Source organism: Sus scrofa, chromosome 9 (genome assembly GCF_054392235.1).
Source record: "Sus scrofa isolate SSC_HxYL_T2T_F1_AM1 chromosome 9, Sscrofa_HxYL_maternal_Yorkshire_Landrace_v2.0, whole genome shotgun sequence".
In the NCBI taxonomy this organism is placed as follows: domain Eukaryota; kingdom Metazoa; phylum Chordata; class Mammalia; order Artiodactyla; family Suidae; genus Sus; species Sus scrofa.
This window is the reverse complement of record NC_139391.1, coordinates 12,134,110-12,156,464: the sequence shown is the minus strand read 5'-3', so window position 1 is coordinate 12,156,464 and position 22,355 is coordinate 12,134,110. Positions and strand designations below refer to the sequence as shown.

The 22,355-nt window shown below is 40.6% G+C and overlaps 3 protein-coding genes across 21 annotated transcripts in view; all 3 read left to right on the top strand.

Moving 5' to 3' along the window:
* The window catches only part of RSF1 (remodeling and spacing factor 1), a 157,534-nt gene extending 149,350 nt beyond the window's left edge, over positions 1-8,184 (top strand). The window contains 1 exon segment of the mRNA NM_001142834.2: positions 596-8,184. Coding sequence (NP_001136306.2) covers positions 596-1,167 — 572 coding nt within the window. The 3' untranslated portion in view covers positions 1,168-8,184.
* Positions 1-22,355, top strand: part of LOC100511652 (glycerophosphodiester phosphodiesterase domain-containing protein 4) — an 882,168-nt gene that overhangs the window by 418,151 nt on the left and 441,662 nt on the right. The gene's annotated exons all lie outside the window — the stretch shown is intronic.
* The window catches only part of CLNS1A (chloride nucleotide-sensitive channel 1A), a 98,050-nt gene continuing 91,808 nt past the window's right edge, over positions 16,114-22,355 (top strand). For all 19 annotated transcript variants that reach the window (XR_014814773.1, XR_014814774.1, XR_014814778.1 and 16 more), the window contains exon 1: positions 16,114-16,292. Coding sequence is in view for 1 of the 19 variants with exons in the window: in XM_003482570.5 (XP_003482618.1) it covers positions 16,168-16,292 (125 nt within the window). In the remaining 18 variants the exon portion in view is untranslated. The remainder of the gene's footprint in view (positions 16,293-22,355) is intronic.

Here is a 22,355-nt window from a genome sequence, read left to right as displayed (position 1 = left end):
GAGGAAGCTTAGGCGCTTCGTTCTGCCCCTTTAGAAATCCAGGCATAGCGGTTGCGTCGGCAGTTTGCAACATGAGTCTGGAACTTGGGGATTGGCTGCCTAAAACAAATGTGAGAGTCATCAGCATGCAGATGGTGTGCAGAGCCAGGAAGCCAGGTGAGGTCACCTGGGTGTAAGTCTAGACAAGAAGATGAGACATTTAAGGACCACCAAGGACACTTGATACCATGGGATGAGAGCTAGTGCAGCATTGCACATGTCCTGAATTGGGTGCCCAGTTTTTATCTTATCAGCGTGTTTAGATGACTCCCTAATTTGAGGGCTAGTAGGAAGAACTTTGTTAGTTTGTGAGCAGCCCATCTTCATTCACTTTAAGGATTCTGCTCTTTCCTAAAACCATCGGTAAAGTATTCCATGACTCACACTGGGCATTGCTGTGGAACTGAGAGAGAAATAAGGCCAGTTACAGAAGGGAAGTATTTATGTGCACGCAAGTCTGAAAGCAGGACGTGGTGTGAATATGGGGAGGAAAAGAATGGCTTAAATCTGTTAATGGATAATTTTACCAACGGCTTCAATGTCCTGTTTGTTCTAGAGAGCTATATGTCCAAGAACTCTGAAGATGATGAATTAGCTAAAAAATCAAAGCGGTCAGTTCGAAAGCGGGGTCGAAGCACAGATGAGTATTCGGAAGCAGACGAGGACGAGGAAGAGGAAGGTAAACCATCCCGAAAACGGCTACACCGGATCGAGACAGACGAAGAGGAGAGTTGTGACAATGCTCATGGAGATGCAGCTCAGCCTACCCGTGACAGCCAGCCCAGGGTCTTGCCCGCAGAGCAGGAGAGCACCAAGAGGCCCTATCGGATAGACAGCGACGAGGAAGAGGACTTTGAAAACGTAAGCAAGGTGGAGAGCCCGTTGGACTATAGCTTAGTGGACTTACCTTCCACCAATGGACAGAGTCCTGGCAAAGCCATTGAGAACTTGATTGGCAAGCCAGCCGAGAAGCCACAGACCCCCAAGGACAGCAGCACAGCCAGTGCAAGCCTAGCCCCCAATGGGACGAGTGGTGGCCAGGAGGCAGGGGCACCAGAAGAGGAGGAAGATGAGCTTTTGAGAGTGACTGACCTTGTTGATTATGTCTGTAACAGTGAACAGTTATAAAACTTTTTTTCCATTTTTTGTGCTAATTTATTCCACGGTAGCTCTCACACCAGCGGGCCAGTTATTAAAAGCTGTTTTATTTTTCCTAGAAAACTCCACTACAGAATGACTTTTTAGAAGAAAAATTTCAACAAACCCTGAAGTCTTTCTGTGAAGTGACCAGTTTTGAACTTTGAAGATAAATAATTGCTGTAAATTCCTTTTGATTTTCTTTTTCCAAGTTCATGGTCCTTGGTAATTTCATTCATGGAAAAAAAAAATCTTATTATAACAACAAAGATTTGTATATTTTTGACTTTATATTTCCTGAGCTCTCCTGACTTTGTGAAAAGGGTAGATAAGAATGCATTCCGACTCTATGAGGGCCCAAAACAGAATTAGGGGTGGGAGAAAGCACTTGTGCTTTAGCTTTTTCATATTAAATATATACTATATTTAAACATTCACGGCATAGATGATGATTAACAGACTATTTAAAGTTCAAGTCTGTATTGTTGCAGTTTGAGAATTGTAGATAACATCGTACATAAGTCATTTAGTAACAACATTCATGAAATCAACTTGTTTACTATGGAGATAACCACACTTTAATAAAGAAGAGACCAAGAAAATACCATCATCAAAAACTCTAACCTAAGTTTCTGTTATAGCAGAGTTTCTTGTTTAAAAAAAAAAAAAATCATCTGAAAAGCATTTGTACAGTAAAATATATAATGAAACTTTGAAGCCAGATTGTGCTAGCAAGAAATTTTTCAAAACAGCTTTATGCAGTGGTGATGAGGTGGCCTTTAATATGTTATCATGAAGAGTTATTAGTGAAATGAGTGTGGACTTTCTTAAGGCCCAGGTGGACTGTAAACTTTGCAGATGTGTAACTCTTGTCTTCTGGCCACTTAATATTTAAATATCTAAAATATTCTTTAAAAAAAAGTACATCTATACATAACATACACGTAGAGATGGATTCTAGGCTGACAGCGGTATTTTAGCACATTTGAAGAAGGAAAGTATTTTCAGGTGAATTTTGGTCTATTCTTGCCCTTAGTATCTACTTCAAATTGAAGTCTACAAACAAAGCAGTTCCTTTGGGAGGTTTTTAGTTTGAGTTTTAGCATGTATGTGTGTGTATATGTGTGTGTGTATGTGTGTGTGTTGGACTTTACTATCTGCCTGGATATATTAGCAGGGTTTGAATGTAGTTTTGGCCTTTGGCCATTAGACTTCTGTTAAAATTCATTACAAGTCACACAGCCAATGTAGAGTTGATTGAAAATGACCATACTTAATAGGTATGACATCCATTTCAAACATCTCAACACTTTAAAGAAAGATAAGCCCTTTGTTTCAAGAAAAAGAGATTTGTAACTAACTAACTATCTAACATGTAATTGACACTAAAATATGAACTTTGTCTTATTTAGTTTCTGTTATAGCTGTAAAATTTCAGGCAGAGCCATAAATAACATTGTACAAAGTGTAGCACTTGTGATTAAATCTTGCCTGTCAAATTCTGAAACCTTCAGCCATTACTTCTGTGAATACCTTTGCCCTGGGATTGGGTTTTCTGTTCAAGTGTTGTGTCTGTTGCCGGCAATGGACACACCATATCTGCTGCTGGCCCAAGGAACTTCATTGATTTTTCTTTCCAAATTAAGCATTATATGTGCTAGGCAGTGTATAATAAGGCACTTCTCTTTTTTATTATTAAAAAGCTGGCATTAGACTTCCATTATAAATACCTCTCTAGAAAACTTTATACTCCTTTTCCTTCCTCAACAGGTGTTGCCCTTAAATCTTTTGGCCTTGAAAGTTTATAGCTATTGTTCCTCACTTGTTGGTTCTTTGATTTGTTTTGGTTCACTTTAGTTCTGTAGTACCTGCCCATTAATATTTTTGCTTTGATTCTAGCAATGTGTATGTATCTGTATAAAAAATAAAATAATGAAAGCAGCCGAAAAAGAGGATGCACCAGTAGCATGTGGTTCCAGACAAGTTGTGAGTGTTATTTTGAGACAATGTTCCACCGGAAGGGAGGGAAGGGCTTTTACATTCACAGACAGTAAGCAGGACTATAAGGAGCCACCCTGACTTACCAGGCCTGCTTTCTGGCAAGGTTTGGTTCATTTATTTGAAAGTCAGTTAAGAATGTTAGCCTTTTCTCAACTATCTAAAATAGGCAGGCAATAGGAAAATTCTTATTAACGCAAGGTAAGTGGTTCACACATGTGCAGGTGGAATATCCTGCCCCCAGCCTCCCTCTACCAGTTTTAGTCCTGCAACTGGGTAAAGCCACTAAGGTGTAGAAACTCCCGTGTACCCTATCTCTACCTCTGGACACACCAGCTTCTGCTTCAGCCTGCTAGTTCTCTTCATTTAAGCAAGTAACAAGAAGAACTGTTGAATGGGCAGATTATTTATTTTACAGGATGCCTCATGTGAAATAAAGAGTTCTTTTTACCCTTCTGCTATAGAGAGCAAAAAGACTGAGTATTCCATTTAGCAAATGTCCCACTGACATGGGTTATGATACCACTTTTGCTGCCTCTTATGTACCAAACTTGAATTAAGTGTTTGTGAACCTGATAGTGAGTGTTTCCTTTCTAATTCCCTTTTCATTCTGATTAAACCAGTTAACTATGTTTCATCTACAAGGAGTGCAATCCAAGCACCTGATACGTAAAATTATTATTATGCAGATAAGTTAATTACGGCTGATTAAATGTTGAACAGTTTCAAAACAATTCTGCTGCTTGGTGTTTAGATTGAGTTCCTCAAAGAGTCTGTGTTTGCTGAAATATTAACGCTGACCATGCTTTAAAGAAGTTAATAAAATTTAGGGGAAAGTGAATGTTCTATATCCAAAGACATAATTCAGTCATCAGGAACTGGACAGGGTATAGGAAAGCAGCAGTCCATCTAGAGTTTAGGACATCTTGGATCCTTATTATTAGAGCACTAACCATGGATTTAGGCTCACAGTAACTGCTGTGTAATAGAACCCTTGGATCCTTCACACTTCCTTTTTGGAAATGTAAATTAGACTTCTAATATTAAACTCCAGAGTCTCTAGCAGATGTATTAAGGGGAGATGTAGTTTAGTAATCAGAACTTTTAGTTTGCAGTTTCTGTTAAGGTTTGAAAATTAGCCAGATTTTCACGAAGCAGAAGCTTCAAATTAAACTATATGAAAAGAACACAGAAAATATACAGTTTTGTAGACTTGTACTGATGAAATAAATAGTGTCTCGTGTAAACAGTTTCTGTTGTTGGCACATTACTAGAGAATGATGGCAGAGATATTTTCAAGAATATACCTGTTTTTTGACGTTGGGTTTCCTTGGCACATCTTTCCAGTTGGTCAAGGTCGCAGATTCCAAGAGTAAAAGGGAGTTTCATTTAGAATAAATTCATGCCTACTCATAATTTTTGTTTAATGACCTACCAAAGAATCAAAGACTTCATATGCTAAAGAAGTTGTTGAGAAAAGAATTTTTAAACAAATTAACAGGATATTGCAAACTCCAGTTTTTACTTTTCAGTTGATAGAACCCATCTTGTAATAATGCATTGGGCGAAGAACATGTATTAAGGGAAATGTAGGCATTTACTTGTTATTTAGAGTTTAAGAGATGGGAAATTGTTAGCTATCTTGAAGTGGGATTGATGGAATTTCCTTTGTCACAAGGAATGCCTTTTTAGCTTATGTTCGGAATGCCTTTTTAGCTTATGTTTGTGAGGATAAAAGATGTTAAGCACTCAGCAGTTTGTTCCACCATGCAATTCAAAGGAACCTAATGAATCTAAAAGTTTACCTTTCATAAAAAGTTGTGAACTCTGCCCTTCACCAACACAGCAGAACAGGTCCCTGATACATGGCATTGCCTCGCAGCTGTAGGACAAGTATTCAAATACCCAGATATCTTTTTAAATGAAATGAACATATATATGTGTACGTGTGTGTGTATATATATATATTACTATGTATATATACACCTTAGATGTTAGAAGAAATTAAAATGAACCCTTTGAAATTATGATTTGACATTATTTAAAAAGATGTAATTATAACTGATAGGAAATGATGAACTTCATTTAATTATAGAAAGCCTAGAGAAAAATAGTGAAGTTCCTCTTCTTGGTTTGACATCCTAAAGATATATTCCTGGTTCTTCCAAGAAGCAAGAATGCCAAGATTGCATACTTTCTGTATCTATCTAGTCCTCTGCTTACTACCTTCTATTAAACTTTCTTAGCATACAGTCCATTCCTATTTTATCACCATTCCCAGTGTGTACCTTGCAAATGGCAAGCTGATTTCCTTCATTGTTTTTATGCCACTCCTGGAAGACAAGACCCTTTCCTATCCATGTATTTAAACTGAGTTATTGTGTTATGTGTATACTTAATAATTTGCTTTCAAAAATATTTCCCTCAAATTATCCTGAACATTTTTGAGTGCCAAGAATTGCTAAATAACAAATTGCTATGTAACTTATATTGAAGATAATCATTCCCCAGCAAGCAAAGAGTCATTATAAGCCAAAATGTAGTATGCTTGGTATATAACTACTATAGATGGTACACTCAACAATTTTTTAAAACTCATATAAACCCTCTCAGAAATTGGTTAGACTATGATTCCATTAGTAATTTTTTTTTCATTTTGGTCATGTGAGCTCAATTTTTTTTCATGTTATATTTATACCATTTTTGCTCTGGGAAATGCTGCAAACCTAATTCTGGCACATTATAGTGACTTCAGTTAATAAAGATATTATTTTTATTTTACTAAGATATCTATTCTATGCATAATTTATATGAGAGGGCATAACACTTTATTAGACAAGTAGAAATTTATTAAGCTCCTTAAGACATTTTGAATGAGAAAAAAAAAAAAACATTTTAAAACAAACTGCATTTGTGTTTTTTGCCAAAACCGGTACAAGCTAGAAAATGCACTTAAGGACTGAGAGACCTGCCTTGTTCATTTTGCCACTGGATGATGTAAGTTAAGAATGGAATTGCTAACCCTAACTATATATTTTCTTGACTTTCATCAGTTTCTAAAGAAATCTAATTTAAGCCTTTGGGGTTTTGTTTGACCTGTATTTATTGAGTTCTGGTCATAGACCAGGAGCTAGCTGCATGTCATGCTTATGGATGGCCAGAACACAGTCATTGGGAAACTTAATGGCTCAAGACCTTCTGAATCATTTAACTTATTTTGTATGTTGCAAAAAAAAAAAGTTTATTTTGCTTGAGAGTCACATTTTTTTATAACTGTACAGCTTTTAAGGGATGGGAGGTGGAAAAATACCCTAAAATAGGATGTAGATTTTTACAATTGTGTTTATGCTAGAACATCTACAGGTGCATTATGTAATTAAACCTAAAATTGTTTAAAAAATTGTGCCATGGTCTTTTTCATTCTCCTGCCCTTTAGCAGAGTTGGTGCATGTCAATACTGCTATATGGACAAGCCTTGAAGTTAGGCTATTAACCCTGTTTCCAAAGCTTTATGATCATTGCATGAAAATTACACACACATGTAGACACATACATATACACACACCTCTAGTTTATATGAGTGTAAATGGATTTTCAACTTCAGGACAGCTATAATAGCCCAAATTTGGCCGTTAGCAGCATATTCTCACAGTGCGTGATTTTCATGATGCCGAACTAGGGTTTTCTCGACATCGATCTCGTGTTTCGTTCAAAGTAGTTTATTGATAATGGTATCAGAATTGTAGTTTGCCCAAACCTGCCAGGAGGTTTTGTATACACCTCGAAAGGATGTGTCCTGTGATGGGATGGTGGAGTCGGAGGTGGGACAGGGCTTGGTTTCTTTCTGTAAAAGAAGGAAAAACTAGAATTGTTTGATTTGGTTCTTGTAGACTTAATTCAGTAGATTTTACTTCCACAGGAATATTTGCTGGAGGCATGGCAGGAAGGGATATCAGATTCAAAGTCAATTCCCTTCTTATTTGATAAAGTATTTTGAAATCTTGTAGAGCTGCCTGTTCTAGCAGTCTTTTACATGGCACATTTTACGTAAGTTATATTGATACCTTTGTTAAAATGCCAGTACTTTTGGCCATCTGGTAACTTGCCATTCTGATTTTTCACCGTTACAGCACAAGTGTGTTCTTGTATAGAATTAAACTCATAACTTCTACATAAGTTACCTTTATCTGTCGTCAGCTAATATAGGATGTCAGTTTCTTTGCTATCCTCATAGGTTCAGAGATGAAGCCTGGGAATCATGAATTTGCAGGCAAAGAATACAAATTCCAGATAAGAATTTGTAGATGGTATGTTAAATTTTCATCTTAATTTTAAAATAATAGCTAGGATCCAAGGAGTGTTTGATCAGAATGCCCCTTGGATAATTAGACATGCTTATATGAAATGCTTTATTTTCCTATGCATAAAAAAATTATTCCTGGAATATGTTCTCAGAATGCTTTATTTTGTTTTTAGGAGATGAGAGCTCAAGCAAACGCTCCAAGATGAGCAAAAAACTTTTGAGGTAATAAGGAATGTGATTTTAGTCAAACAAGAGAAGCTGGCTTGCTCTCTGCCACATATAACATACTGCATGTGAGGGGGGGAAGAGGTGTGAAAACTGGAAATGTAATTCCAGTAACGCACAAAGTAAATTTTGTGCATAGAAAATATGGGAATTCCTGGTAGCTTAAAGCTTCAGGGGTTAACTGCAGTGTGTGAACACCTAGTGTGTTAGAATTGCAGTGCATCGTGTTTAAATACAATATTCCTTGTAAGTGGCAACCAAAATATGTTGTGGCTTGTGCCAATATTTTTGTTAATGAAATGTTCAATGTCTCACTACAGTCTGATCAGAACCCTTGGTGTTAAAAACAGGCCTAAAGCTATTTTATGGCTATTGGCCTAATTGTGTAACTTTTTCTTTCAAAATGTTTTATTATAATACTTCTGTCATTTCTTTCACTTAATATGTGTCAATTGTCATAATAAAAAAATTAAATAATTTGATGTATTTAGCATGATGTGTTTGCAAACTTAGTTTATTTTAAACTTTGTGGCACATAGAAAGCTATGAATTTTCTGTAACAGTTGATGAAGATTGAAAATTTTTTTTATCACCCCAGGAATAGATGAATTGTTCTCTTACTATCAAGAGAGTAAAACCACAAGTGCATCAGTTTCCCCAAAATAATTTAAGGCTACTTGCCAAGGATGTGAATTATAGATATTGGAAAGCTGTTCTTGATTTCTATATTTAGCATCCAGAGAGCAGACATATTAAAAAGGCCTTGAACTTGTTCTGTGTGGCTCTAAGGGAACAAATAACTAGGCCAGAGGGCAGAAGCAGTAAGGCAAAAGGTTTGGGTTTATTCTGTGGCAATTCTTTTTTACAGAATTCTCTAAAAATTAACTTGAGAGTGAATTCTCACTGGTGGGGGGGGGGTTGGATTTAGATGGAAGTACCATTTGATAGCAGTGTAATAGATCAACACATTGAAAAGGGGGTTAGACCAGATGATTTTGAAGGGGCCCTTCCAATCCTGAGTTTAATTCTCATCTACATATGTTGACTTGATGGAGTTTCCTTCCTTAGAGTAGAATTTACAGCAGATTCCAGCAAACTAATGGAGTTCACTCTTTGCAATTCTAGTTAAAAATATGGATAAACTGGAGTTCCTGTCATGGCTTAGTGGTTAACAAATCCGACTAGGAACCATGAGGTTGCGGGTTCAATCCCTGGCCTTGCTCAGTGGGTTAAGGATCCGGCGTTGCCGTGAGCTGTGGTGTAGGTTGCAGACGCTCAGGTCCCGCGTTGCTGTGGCTCTGGCGTAGGCTGGTGGCTACAGCTTTGATTAGACCCCTAGCCTGGGAATCTCCATGTGCCGCCAGAGCAGCCCTAGAAAAGGCAAAAAGACAAAAAACAAAACAAAACAAAACAAAAAACATAAACTAAGTAAAGAACTTTTTATCTTAGAATTGCACTTAATGGAGTGAAAGCTGATCTATGCTGGCAAAAAATGACCAGCTACAGTGCTTCTTAGTGATTTATTTGAAATGTTCACTTAATTGGTCAAATGGAGGTGAGATGCTGTGTTGGAGGCTAAGGGTAACAGGGCAGTGTTAACTTTGAGAGAATACAATGGACTTTTTTTTTTTTTTTTTTTTTTTTTTTTTTGTCTTTTTGTCTTTTCTAGGGCCATACCCTCAGCATATGGAGTTTCCCAGGCTAGGGGTCTAATTGGAGCTGTAGCCATCGGCCTACACCACAGCTCACAGCAACGCCAGATCCTTAACCCACTGAGCAAGGCCAGGGATCCAGCTAGGATCCTCATGGTTCCTAGTCAGATTCGTTAACCACTGAGCCATGATGGGAACTCCCTACAATAGGCTCTTTTCTGCAGCTGAGAGTGGGCCCGGAACATGACTGTCAGCTCACATCTCTTTTGGGGTTATAAGACCAGAGGGTGTAAAAGAATTCTCTTTTAAAAAACTGAGGCTTAGTCTACTATACTGTGATCATTTAGAAGTGGTAGAATTATAAAAATTAATAAAAAAAAATTCTGGTGAAACTAAGTTAAATGTTGGGTGAAATGAATGCTTGTGTCATTCTGATTCTTCAGTCAAATTCAGCCCACTTTGCATGAGCTCTTTAAGGCCCTCAAAGTCTAAAAAGAAAATGAGAAAGAACACTCTAAGGAAATAGGACTTGTTTCTTGCAGCATTAGTTGTGCACATAACGTCATATCCCAAAAGCAAAGTTAACTAGGAACTTGACAGTATAGGCCACCTCTAGCTTCCTTATTGTTCCTGTTGCCATTTCAGAGCCACTTTATCCACACTTGAGCACCCATCCTTCTCTCCATCCTCCAAGGAGGAAGTGTTGCCTCTATTTTTGCCACATCTCCTCTGCCATGTCCTTCATCTGGCCCCTTCCCTCCTGTGTCTTCTGGGTCACCCCACCTCAGTGAACTCTCTCTGATCTCCAGCCTTCTGCACTCATCCTACAAAACTCTCGCTATCCTGGGAAACAGGCGTCATTCTGTCTCCCATCTACTCTCCCCCTAATTAGTTCTAACTTGACAATTAAATCAACTTTAGAAATGTTAAGCTACATTTGAAAATTCTCACTGAAATGTCGGAAATTCCTAAGAGAAACTCTAGGACACTAGTGGGCTTCTCAGATGCATCCTTGAACTCGTTATTAGGAGCAACTGTTACAGAAAGCTGGAACTTTCAGGAGAGATGGTTCTCCCTTTTCCCTGCACTTGTTTCATTTTTTTTTAATTGAAATGTCCATTTTCTTTCTTTTCTTTAATGAGAGTTGCAACGTTTATTTCAGGTTCTCTCTAATTTTTTTTTTCTTTTTCTTTTTTTGCCACACTGGCAGCCCATGCAAGGTCCTGGCCAGGGACTGAACCTGCACCACAGCAGCGGCCAGAGCCACAGTGGTGAAAATGCAGGAACCTTAACTCGCTAGGCCATCAGAGAACTCTGTAAAATGCCTGTTTTCATTTCTCTTTGGCATTACTGCTTGCTTGTGGAATGCCAGTAATTGCACCATGAACTCATGCAATCAGATAGCTCTGTTCTCTCATTTGGAGCCAAAAAGCTGGAGGAAGGACTTATTAACAATGATAGAACCTGATTAGAATCTGTGCTGTCTCTAGTTTAAACACTAAAAATAGATGTTATATATTTCAAGCCTAGTTTTTTTTTTTTTTTAAATAAGGGTGAATTTTACCTACATCAAAGAATTAGGCTGACTAAATTCTAGAAAATCAGAAATTGGCTTCGGATTCAGTGATTGAGAAGGCAGGGCTGGAATTTTAGTGGGAGCTACTATAAGCAGGATCAGGACAGTGCCCAAAAAGCAAGAATGAAAGGCAGGGACCCACAACCAGAAAGGCATATCAGAAAGGGAGAGAAGGCTAAGAAGCTGTCCTTAGGATGATTGTCCTCTCTGTGACACAGCCACTTTTAATAATCTAGATTCTTTTGGAGTTCCCATCGTGGCTCAGCGGAAATGAATCTGACTAGTAACCATGAGGTTGTGGGTTCAGTCCCTGGCCTCCCTCAGTGGGTTAAGGATGAGGTATGGCCATGAGCTGTGGTGTAGGCCTGTGGCTACAGCTTGGATTCCACCCCTAGCCTGGGAACTTTCATATGCTGAGGGTGTGGCCCTAAAAAGCAATAAATAAATAAATTAATAGTAATAATAAAAAAATCTAGATGTGTTTATACGATGTCTTTTAAAATAAAAATACTTGGAGTTCCCATTGTGGCACAGCGGAAACGAATCCGACTAGGAACCATGAGGTTGCGGGTTCGATCCCTGCCCTTGCTCAGTGGGTTAAGGATCCAGCGTTGCCATGAGCTGTGGTGTAGGTCGCAGATGTGGCTTGGATCTGGCATTGCTATGGCTCTGGCGTAGGCTGGCAGCAACAGCTCAAATTCACCTCCTAGCCTGGGAACCTCCATATGCTGTGGGTGAGGCCCTAAAAGGACAAAAGATAAATAAATAAATAAAATAAAAATACTTGTAAATTTTATTTTTAAATCTTTCTTCTTTTTTTTAAAAGTTGAGACAAAATTCGCATGTCAAAAATGCGTCATTTTAAAGTGTAGGTTTCAGTGGTGTTTGGTATATTCACAAGGTTGTCATCATCCCCCCAAAACAACCTTGTATTATTAGCAGTCACCCACCATTCCCCCACCCCCACCCCCAGTCCCTGGCAACTGCTAATTTACTTTCTGTCTGTAAGGATTTGCCTATTCTGGATATTTAAAATAATGGAATTGTACAATATGCGGCCTTTTGTGTTTAACATCTTTTATTTGGCATGTTTTCATTATTTCATCCATGTTTTGGCATGCATCAGAACTTCATGTCTTTTCTGCAGTTCCTTTATGGCACAGCACGTTAAGTTTCTGGCCTTGTCATTGCAGCAGCTCAGATTGCTGCTGTGGTGCAGGTTCAATCCCTGGCCCAGGAACTTCCACATGTCATGGGCATGGGCAAAATTTTTTTTTTTTTTTTTTTTTTTTGTCTTTTTGCTATTTCTTTGGGCCGCTCCCGCGGCATATGGAGGTTCCCAGGCTAGGGGTCCAATCGGAGCTGTAGCCACCGGCCTACACCAGAGCCACAGCAACGCGGGATTCGAGCCACATCTGCAACCTACACCACAGCTCACGGCAACGCCGGATTGTCAACCCACCGGGCAAGTGCAGGGACCGAACCCGCAACCTCATGGTTCCTAGTCGGATTCGTTAACCACTGCGCCACGACGGGAACTCCCAAAATTTTTTTTTTAATTTTTAAAAAGAACTTCATCTTTTTTAGAGGTGAGTAATGTTCTACTCTATGAATATACCATGTCTTGTATATCCATTCATCAGTTAATGGCTATTTGGATTGTTTCCACTCTTGGGTTATTATGAATAATAAACACTTGCATACAAGTTTTGTGTGGACCTGTGCTTTCAGTTCTCTTAGGTAGGTAGATACCTGGGAATGGAATCGCCAAGTCATATAGTAACTCTATGTTTCAAGTTTGAAGAAATTGCTAAACTATTTTACACAGCAGCGGCACCCCGCTACTAATGTATGAAGCTTCTGACTTATCCACATCAATAACACTTATGGTCAATCTTTTTTAATATAGCTACTCTAGTGCATATGAAGTGGTTTTTCATTGTGGTTTCAATTTGCATTTCCCTGATGATTAATGATGCTGAACATCTTTTCATGTACTTACTGCCAGTTGTATATCTTGCTTTCAGGAACATCTATTTAAATCATTTGCCCATTTTAAAGTTGGGTTATCTGCCTTTTAATTGTTGAGTTGTAAGTGTCCTTAATATGTATTCTGGGAACCAGACCCTTACCAAAAATATTATTTGCAAATATTTTCTCCAATTCTGCTGGTTATTTTTTACTTTCTTTAGGGTGTCCTCTGACACATCTAGGTTTTCAATCTTGACATCTGATTTTTCTGTTTTATTTTCTTTGTTTGCTCATGCTTTAAATATCTTATCTAAGATACCATTACCTAATGCAATGTTACAAATATTTATGTTTTATGTTTCTGTCTAAAAGTTTTATAAGTTTATTTTTATGTTGAGGTCTTTGATTCATTCTGAGTTATTTTCATGTATGATATGAGATAAAAACCAATTCATTCTTTTGGAGTTTTCTTGTGGTACAGCAGGTTAAAGATCCAGCATTGTCACTTGGGTCACTACTGTAGCATAGGTTCAATTCCCGGCCCTGGGAACATTTGTTTCTAGGCTGCAGGCTTGGCCAAAAAAAAGAAAAATTCATTCTTTTGCATGTGGCTATCCAGTTGTACTAGCACCATTTATTGAAAAGACTATTCTTTCCCCCACTGAATTATCTTGGAATCCTTGTCAAAACTTTTTTGACCAAAAATGTCTGAATTTACTACTGGATTCTCAGTTCAACTCCACTGATTTATACGTTTATCCTTGTGCCAGAAGTATGCAATCTTGATTATTGTAGTTTTGTAGTAAGTTTTTTTTTTTTTTTAAGGACTGCACCCATGGCATATGGAAATTCCCAGGCTAGGGGTTGAATCGGAACTACAGCTGCTGGCCTACACCACAGCCACAGCAACGCCGGATCCTTATCCCACTGAGCGAGGTCAGGGATGGAACCCTCAACCTCATGGATACTAGTCGGATTCGTTTTTGCTGTGCCACAATGGGAACCCCTGTAATAAATTTTGAAATCAGGAAGTGAGTCCTCCAATTTGGCTCTTTTTTTTCTTTTAAGTATTATTTTTACTTTTCTAGTACCTTGAATTTTCATATGAATTTTAGCTTCAGCATGTCAATTTTTGTCAAAAAGACAATTGGAATTTTGATAGGGTTCATATTAATCTGCTAATCATTTGAGGGAATATTGACTTCTTGACAAGAGTAAATAAGTCTTTTTCTCTTTTTCTTTCTTTCTTTTTTTTTTTTTGGCTGCACCTGCAGCATGGGGAAGTTCCTGGGCCAGGTCCCGCAACTGCAGCAACACTGGATCCTTAATCCACTGTTCCAGGCCAGGAATCAAACCTGTGTCCCAGCACTCCAGAGATACCGCCAGTCCTGTTCCACCACAGTGGGAACTCCTGAAGTATGGTTTTGTGGCAGTGGATAGGAAAACTAACTCATGATAAGAGGCAAAGCTGAGTGTCAGTGCAGGGCAGTCAGCTGGGCTCATTCATCACCTCACTGCCTATCTTAGCAAAATGTTACAGACTTGAGGGATAATTTGTGGCAAGTTATGTATGAATGTCAAGGGTCTTCTGTACACAGCCCTTTCCAGACTGACCTGGCCTACTTTCCAGCCCCATCATGTGTAGTGGTTGAAAGGGTGTTGGCTGTGCTGCCCTACTGCTCAGGTTCTAAGTCACGCTCTGTCACTTAGTTACTATGGACCTTGGGCAATTCAACCTTCTTATGTGTTTTCTTTTAAAAATTTTTTTTTCTTTCATTTTAGGGCCACACTGGAGGCATATGGAAGTTCCCAGGGTAAGGGTTGAATCAGAGCTGCAATCACTGACCTACACCATAGCCACAGCAACGCCAGATCCGAGCTGCATCTGTGACCTACAACGCAGCTCACAGCAATACCAGACCCTTAGCCCACTGAGGAAGGCCAGGGATTGAACCTGCATCCTCATGGATACTAGTCAGGTTTGTTACTGCTTAGCCACAACAGGAACTCCTGTGCCATATTTTAGATTCCACATATAAGTGATATATGGTATTTGTCTTTCTCTATCTGACTTACTTTACTTAGTATGATAATCTCTAGTTGCACCCATGTTGGTGAAAATGGCATTATTTCATTCCTTTTTATGGCTGAGTGGTATTCCATTGTACATATTTACTGTATCTTCTTAATTCATTCATCTGTCAATGGCCATTTATGTTTTTCTCTTTTTTTCTTCAAGTTTTAGCTACTTTGAGTAGTGCTTCAATCAACACTGGGTGCATGTATCACTTTGAATCATTGTTTTGTCATGGTACATGCCCAGGAGTGGGATTACTGGATCATACCGTAATTCTATTTTTAGTTTTCTGAGGAACCTCAATACTGTTTTCCACAGCAGTTGCATTAACTTACATTCCTACCAACAGTGTAAGAGGGATCCCTTTTCTCCACACCCTCTAAGCATTTGTTATTTGTAGACTTTTTTTAATCTGACCGGTGTGGGTGGATACCTCATTGGAGTTTTTTCTTTGGGGGGGCGCTCTCCCGGCATATGTAAGTTCCAGGCTAGGGGTGGAATCCCAGCTGCTGCTGCCGGCCTACACCACAGTTCACGGCAACGCGGGATCCTTAACCCACTATGCGAGGCCAGGGACTGAATCTCGCTGTAGTTTTGATTTCCATATCCCTAATAGTTATAGACCCGGGGATACGTGGCTTATGCACTAGGGCAGTGTCAGGACCTAGACGAATACCTAGGGCATAACTCTTAAGTTGAGGCCTGCACAGGCTGAGATGACGCAAGCAGGCGCGGTGAAAAGAGCGGAATCCAGTTAGGAGACCGTTGACCTGTAAATCAGTGTGGCCTCTACTTTCTATGCATCTTCAGGTATGGACTCCCTATCTCACGCCTCCGTCTCCCCTTTTGTAGAAAAAGGAATTTATTATCTCCTGCGCCTCCTCTCTCCCAGGGTTACAGTGATGACCCTGACCTAGGATGCCGTTGAGAACGCTCTGTCATTCCAAGCTTGGGGCTTCAGAAAAAGGAGGGTGACGGGAAACGGCGTCACTGCGACACACCGGGGCCTCTCTGGCCTCCGAGATCTTGCCCTAGAACAGCTCGTCTCTATGGCAGACAGGGTTAAATTCCGGGGCGGCTAAGTAGCTCTTCCGGGGTCATCGCGGCCGTTTCCGGGGCGGGACGCCGCGAGCGGGGTTTGTGGTGCTTCGGCTCGCTGGCGGCCTGTGTCTGTGAGCTCCCTGCTGCAATGAGCTTCCTCAGGAGTTTCCCGCCGCCTGGGTCGGCTGAGGGGCTCCGGCAGCAGCAGCCAAATACGGAGGCTGTGCTGAACGGGAAGGGCTTGGGCACTGGCACCCTTTACATCGCGGAGAGGTAGGGTCCCTGTGCCCTAGTGCGGGCGGCCTGCGCGCCGCCTCCCCCGGGCGCCGGCCTTAGGGACGATCGGCGGCGAGACCACCGCCTCGGGGGCTGCGGGGCGGGCTGCTGAGAGGAAGACTCGATTGTTCCAGTGTCCTGTCCTCGGTGCCGCCTCTTCTCTCTTCCTCAGGCAGGGCTCTCCTCTTTAATTACGCTTTTCCCCCGCGGTCCGATAAGAGTGTGGCTCTCCCTCAAGGGTGTCGTTTTAAAATGTTGAGTTTCCAGGCCCTGAGTTAGAGTCATCCATGTGCCTGCCTTCTGCGAGGAGCAGGCGTGAGAGCTGTTGCCCTGGGCAGGCTTGTAGGTTTAGGGCAGACTGTGCAGGGTTTTGAGAGTTTGGGTAAGGCGTATAGGTTTCTTTCTGTAGGTGTGGGTGGGAAGAGGAACATCCTCCGTTTCAGGGAGGCTGGGTTATATCCAGAGGGACCTTGCTCTCATTGTCATTCCTGGAAGGAATCGCCTTTTTATTTGAGTACCCGGAACACTATGTACTTTCATTGTCACATAGATATGTCTTAAATATCGAGGTGGCAGAATAGAGGTACCTATTTCCAGGACATAGTTCATTCTTTTTTTTTTTTTTTAGGGCCTCACCCAGGGCATATGGAAGTTCCCAGGCTAGGGGTCCAATTGGAGCTACAGCTGTCAGCCTACACCACAGCCACAGCAACGTGGGATCCGAGCCGGTGTCTGCGACCTACAGCGCAGCTCAAGGCAGCACCGGATCCCCCACCCACTGAGTGAAGCCAGGGATCAAACTCGCATCCTCATGGCTCCTAGTTGGATTCCTTTCCGCTGTGCCACAAAGGGAACTCCGGTTCATTCATCTTCAAGCCAACAATGGCACATTGTTTTCTCCCTGTCCTTCATATCTCTCTGACGTTTGTTTCTGCTGTTTACAGCCAGGGAGAATTTTCTGGTTATAAGAGCTCACATGGGAGTTCCCCCTGGGACTCAGCAGTAACCCAAGATGAGTATCCATGAGGATGCCGGTTTGATCCCTCGCCCTGCTCAGTGGGTTAAGGACCTGGCCTTGCTGTGACCTTTGGTGTAGGTCGCAGATGTGGCTCAGTTCTGGCATCGCTGTGCCTGTGGTGTAGGACGGCAGCCGCAGCTCTGATTGGGCCCCTAGCCTGGGAACTTTAATATGCCCTGGCTACGGCCCTAAAAAAGAAAAAGAGCTTACATGATTATATGGGACTCACACAGATGTGCCAGGATAACCTCCCTATTTTGTCTTCAATTGATTAGTATCCTTAATTACATACACAAAGCCCCTTTTGCCATGTTACCTAATATATTCACAGAAGATATGAAAGTCATGGGGGCCAAAACCTCCTGCCATAGAGGGCACAAAAAATGTAAAGAATGCTTGGTTTAGAGGGAAATCTAGTCATTGAGCAAACTTAGGAGTTTGACTAGTCACTGAGATAGGAAATGTGGATGGGAAGGAAAGCAAGTTTGGGGTAAGGAGCAGTTCATGAGTTTAGTCTGGATATGTGTGAATTAGTTGCACATATGAAGGGGTTTCTTGGGAGAGTGGTACTAAAGATGGGTAGACAAGAAGGCCAAGGATGGAAACCTGGAGACACAGCTACACCAAGAGATGATGGAAGAAGAGACTTAAGGGGGAGGAGCAGTCAAATAAAATCACATCTGAGAAGCACCTGTTGGGTATTGACAAAGAGGTCTTTAGTGATCTTGGGGGAGCAGTTTCTTTTAAGGGGTGGAAAGTGGAACACAGATACAGTCCTAGCCCCTACAGAATCCCTTTTTCTCCATGGCTTCTCTGTGTATTGGCTCTTCTGTAGTATAACTCCTGTTTTGGAAAGGTTTTATACTTGTTTTTTCTTTTGGAAAAATTTCAGACCTAAAGAAATGTTGCAGGTGTTGTTAATACCCATAGCCCCTTCACCAAGGATTCATCAGTTGCTGACATTTTGCCACATTTATCTCTTTTTTCTGAGTTTTTTGAGTTTCAGACACGTTGTCACTTCACCTATAAATACATGAGCAAAAATCTCCTAAGAATAAGGGTATTCTTTTGTATAATAACTACAGTACAGTTATCACACTGAGGAATTACAAACTCCTTTTAAGCTCTTATCAATTTAAAAAAATTTCTTTGTTTCCAGAGCTCCTGCTGTGGCCTAGCAGGTTAAGGATCTGGCGTTGTCTCTGCAAAGGTGCCCTTTCAATCCCCAGCCTGGTGCAGTGGGTTAAGGATCTGGATTCGATCCCAGGCCTGGGAACTTCCATATGCCATGGGCGCGGTGGAAAAAGAAAATTGTTTTTCTTTATTCAGCTTTCCATTAGCACATCTTTTGCTTCTTTAATAAAATATTTTTGTAAAATATACATACGGAAAAGAATATAAATTAATGTGTGGTTTAAGGAATTATAATTAAACTAACATAACATCTGCATAACACCGCCAGGTTAAGGATAGAGTATTACCAGTCCCTTGGACACTTTTGTTCACCCCTCTTTACTCAGTGCTAGCGTTACCTCTGTGGTCTCTTGCCCCCTTTTGTTTTTTCCCACCTTGATTTTCCAAATCCTGATAGAATCAAGGTCTCAACAAACTGGGAAGGGTTCCTAGAGGGTGTGACAGATGAGGAATAAGAGTGAGATAGGGCTGAAAAGAAATGTTCCAATTAGAAGAAACAAGATGCTCAGAGGCTAGGGTGAGAAACAGTATTGTGTGCCAGGATATAAGTGTGTAACACATGCACACTCGCAGCCCCACACTTCTTCATCCAAGGGTCCAAGGGAGAAAGAGTGAAATACAGTAAAACTAGAGAAGAGAGCCTTGTCATGAGCTTGGTTTGAGGGACGGTATTTTAGGATTTTAGGCAAAGAGAGGCAGGGTTTGATTTAGTTTTAGGTAGTTTCTCAAATTACTCTAGGGCTTATTGTCAAAGCTTAATTTTCATAGGAAGTTGACTTCTCCAAATAAGAAAGGGAACAGAGTCATGAATCATTCACAACAGAGCATTTGATTCAGATGGAATTGGAGTTCCTGTCGCAGCTCAGCAGTAACGAACCTGGCTGGTGTCCATGAGGACGTGGGTTCAGTCCCTGACCCTGCTCAGTGGGTTAAGCCTCCACCATTGCTGTGAGCTGTGGTGTAGCTTGCAGTCACGGCTTGGCTCCCGCGTTGCCAATTCAACCCAGAGCCTGGGAACCTCCATATGCTGTGGGTGCAGCCCTAAAAAAAAAAAAAAAGAAACAGGTGAAATAAAATAATTAAAATAGGTAACCTATAAACAATGCATTTTCAAATGTCTTATTACAAAATTAATTTTTCAACAAATAATTAAGCCAATGCAAATTTAAGACCTCTTAGTTTTCTGTCCTGTTTTTCTCCCTGTGCTGGGAATAAAGTACACTGATGGTACTTACACAACCGCATTGGAGGTTAGCAGGAGGTTCCTTTGCCGCTTGACAGGCTTTCTAATTCCTGTTTTCCTCTTTTGTGACTCATGGTTTCTTTGGGACTAGATATAGTTAATTAGACATTTTGATTTTGAAGGGCTTTTCTTCTAGAATATATGAAAAGAGAATAAATAAAAATCAAAACTTAGTGGCGTTCCCGTCGTGGCGCAGTGGTTAACAAATCCGACTAGGAACCATGAGGTCGCGGGTTCAATCCCTGCCCTTGCTCAGTGGGTTAACGATCCGGCATTGCTGTGAGCTGTGGTGTAGGTCGCAGATGCGGCTCAGATCCTGTGTTGCTGTGGCTGTGGCCTAGGCCGGTGGCTACAGCTCCGATTCGACCCCTAGCCTGGGAACCTCCATATGCTGTGGGAGCGGCCCTAGAAAAGGCAAATAGACAAAAAAAAAAAAAAAAAAAACAAAAAACCACAACTTAGTGATCAGAGTAAATGTTGCTTTTAAGTGAAACCTTCTTCTGTAGAGTACACAATCCATCTTCATATTTGAGATTATCAGAGCTCCACAAGAAATGCTTGGTGAGGTAGCATTTATGTCCTGCCAGCAGTAAGGAACTAGAGGGTAGTTATTTCATGCTTTTAAAAGTGAAAGCCATAATTTAATAGACACTGAGTCTATGCTTATATTTCAGTTTTTCCATCTCCTTATTCAGTTATTAAAGAAAGTTTTGTGGCTCTGGTATTTGAAAACATTTAGACACCCAAATTTGGAATACTCCTTTCTGAAATGTGATAATGCCAAGGGACTTTTAAGGTGAGAAAAAGGAGTTTATTTGCTTAAAATTATATAGTTGTAGGGAGTTCCCATCATGGCTCAGGGGAACCAAATCCGACTAGGAACCATTAGGTTGTGGGTTTGATCCCTGGCCTCGCTCAGTGGGTTAAGGATCTGGCATTGCCGTGGTGTAGGTTGCAGACACGGCTCGGATTCCACGTTGCTGTGGCTGTGGTGTAGGCCAGTGTCAACAGCTCCAATTTGACCCCTGGCCTGGGAACCTCCATATGCCATGAGTGTGGCCCTAAAGAGACAAAAGACAAAAACAAACAAAAAAAACCCATGTTGAATGGAAATCTTACTAAATGACAGTGCATATTTTCTTGCTTTTGATTTTTTTTTCTTTTTTGTTTTGCTTTTTTTTTTTTTTTTTTAGTGCTGCACCAGTGGCATGCAGAGATTCCCAGGCTAGGGTTCGAATCTGAACTGCAGCTGCCAGTCTACACCACAGCCACAGCAGTGCCGGATCTGAGCAGCATCCATGACCTATGCCTCAGCTTGTGGCAAGGCCATATACTTAACCCACTGAGCAAGGCCGGGAATCAAACCTGCATCCTCACAAATACTCTGTGGGGTCCCTAACCCACCGAGCCACAATGGAAACCCTGCCTTTGCTTTTTTTTTTTTTTTTGTCTTTTTGCCTTTTCTAGGGCCGCTACCACTGCGCCATGACGGGAACTCCAGCCTTTGCTTTTTAATAAGTGAGGATCTTGTGTCATATGCTTGTATTGTGCTATTAGACTATTAGACGTTGATTTCCTTTTTATACTTCGTTTACACTTCAGCCTCCTGTTCCATTGAATGTGAATTATCTCAGACTCCTGCACTGTCCTTGTTCCTGCACAGGGGAGTCCTAGCTTCTTCTGTTGTATTTAGTTTTGCCCAGTTAGAAATCAGATGGCCATGCTTGTTATAGTTGTATAAAAAATAGAACTAGCTGGGGGTTTTATTGCATTAATTTCTTTTTCTTTTTTCTTTCTTTCTTTTGTCTTTCTAGGGCTGCACCTGCAGCATATGGAGGTTCCCGAGCTGGGGTTGAGTCGGACCTTCAGCTGCTGGCCTACGTCACAGCCATAGCAAGCCAGATCTGAGCTGAATCTTCGACCTACACCACAGCTCACGGTCAGGGATTGAACCTGCGTCCTCATGGTTCCTAGTCAGATTTGTTTCCGCTGAGCCCCGACAGGAACTCCTGTATTAACTTCTTTTTAAAATAACAACTTTATGGAGATAATTTACATAACATGCAATCATGTAATGAAAGTATACAATTCAGTGGTTATTAGTCTGTTTACAGAGTTGTGCAGCCATCAACACAATCAATTTTAGAATATTTTCACTGCCCCCCAATGAAACCAATACCCATTAGCCGTCACTTTCTGTTTTCCTTAAACCCTATGCAACCACTATATTGCATTAATTTTTATTGCATTAACTTTGTGTATGTGTGTTTTAAGGATCTTTTTTTCTGCTTTTCTCGTTGCTGAGTGCTGCAGTTCCAGATGGGTGAAGATTACCAAACAAGTAGCCAGCCCTTACTCAACTTAAATATAATGTTTTTTGTGATGTTTCCTTTGTTATAGCAATACAATATTTGCATTTAGGAGCACTTCTGAAGGAAAACTAATCTTTGCTTGTTTTAGGCTTTCTCTTAAAGCAGCAGAATAGATGAAAGGCTTCATGTAGTCTGCCTTTCAATATGAAGATTATTTTCCAACTTGTGGTATGATTATAGCCATTTCATGTGTATGTCATTTAATGTAGGGTTAGTGGAAAAATTAGTAAATC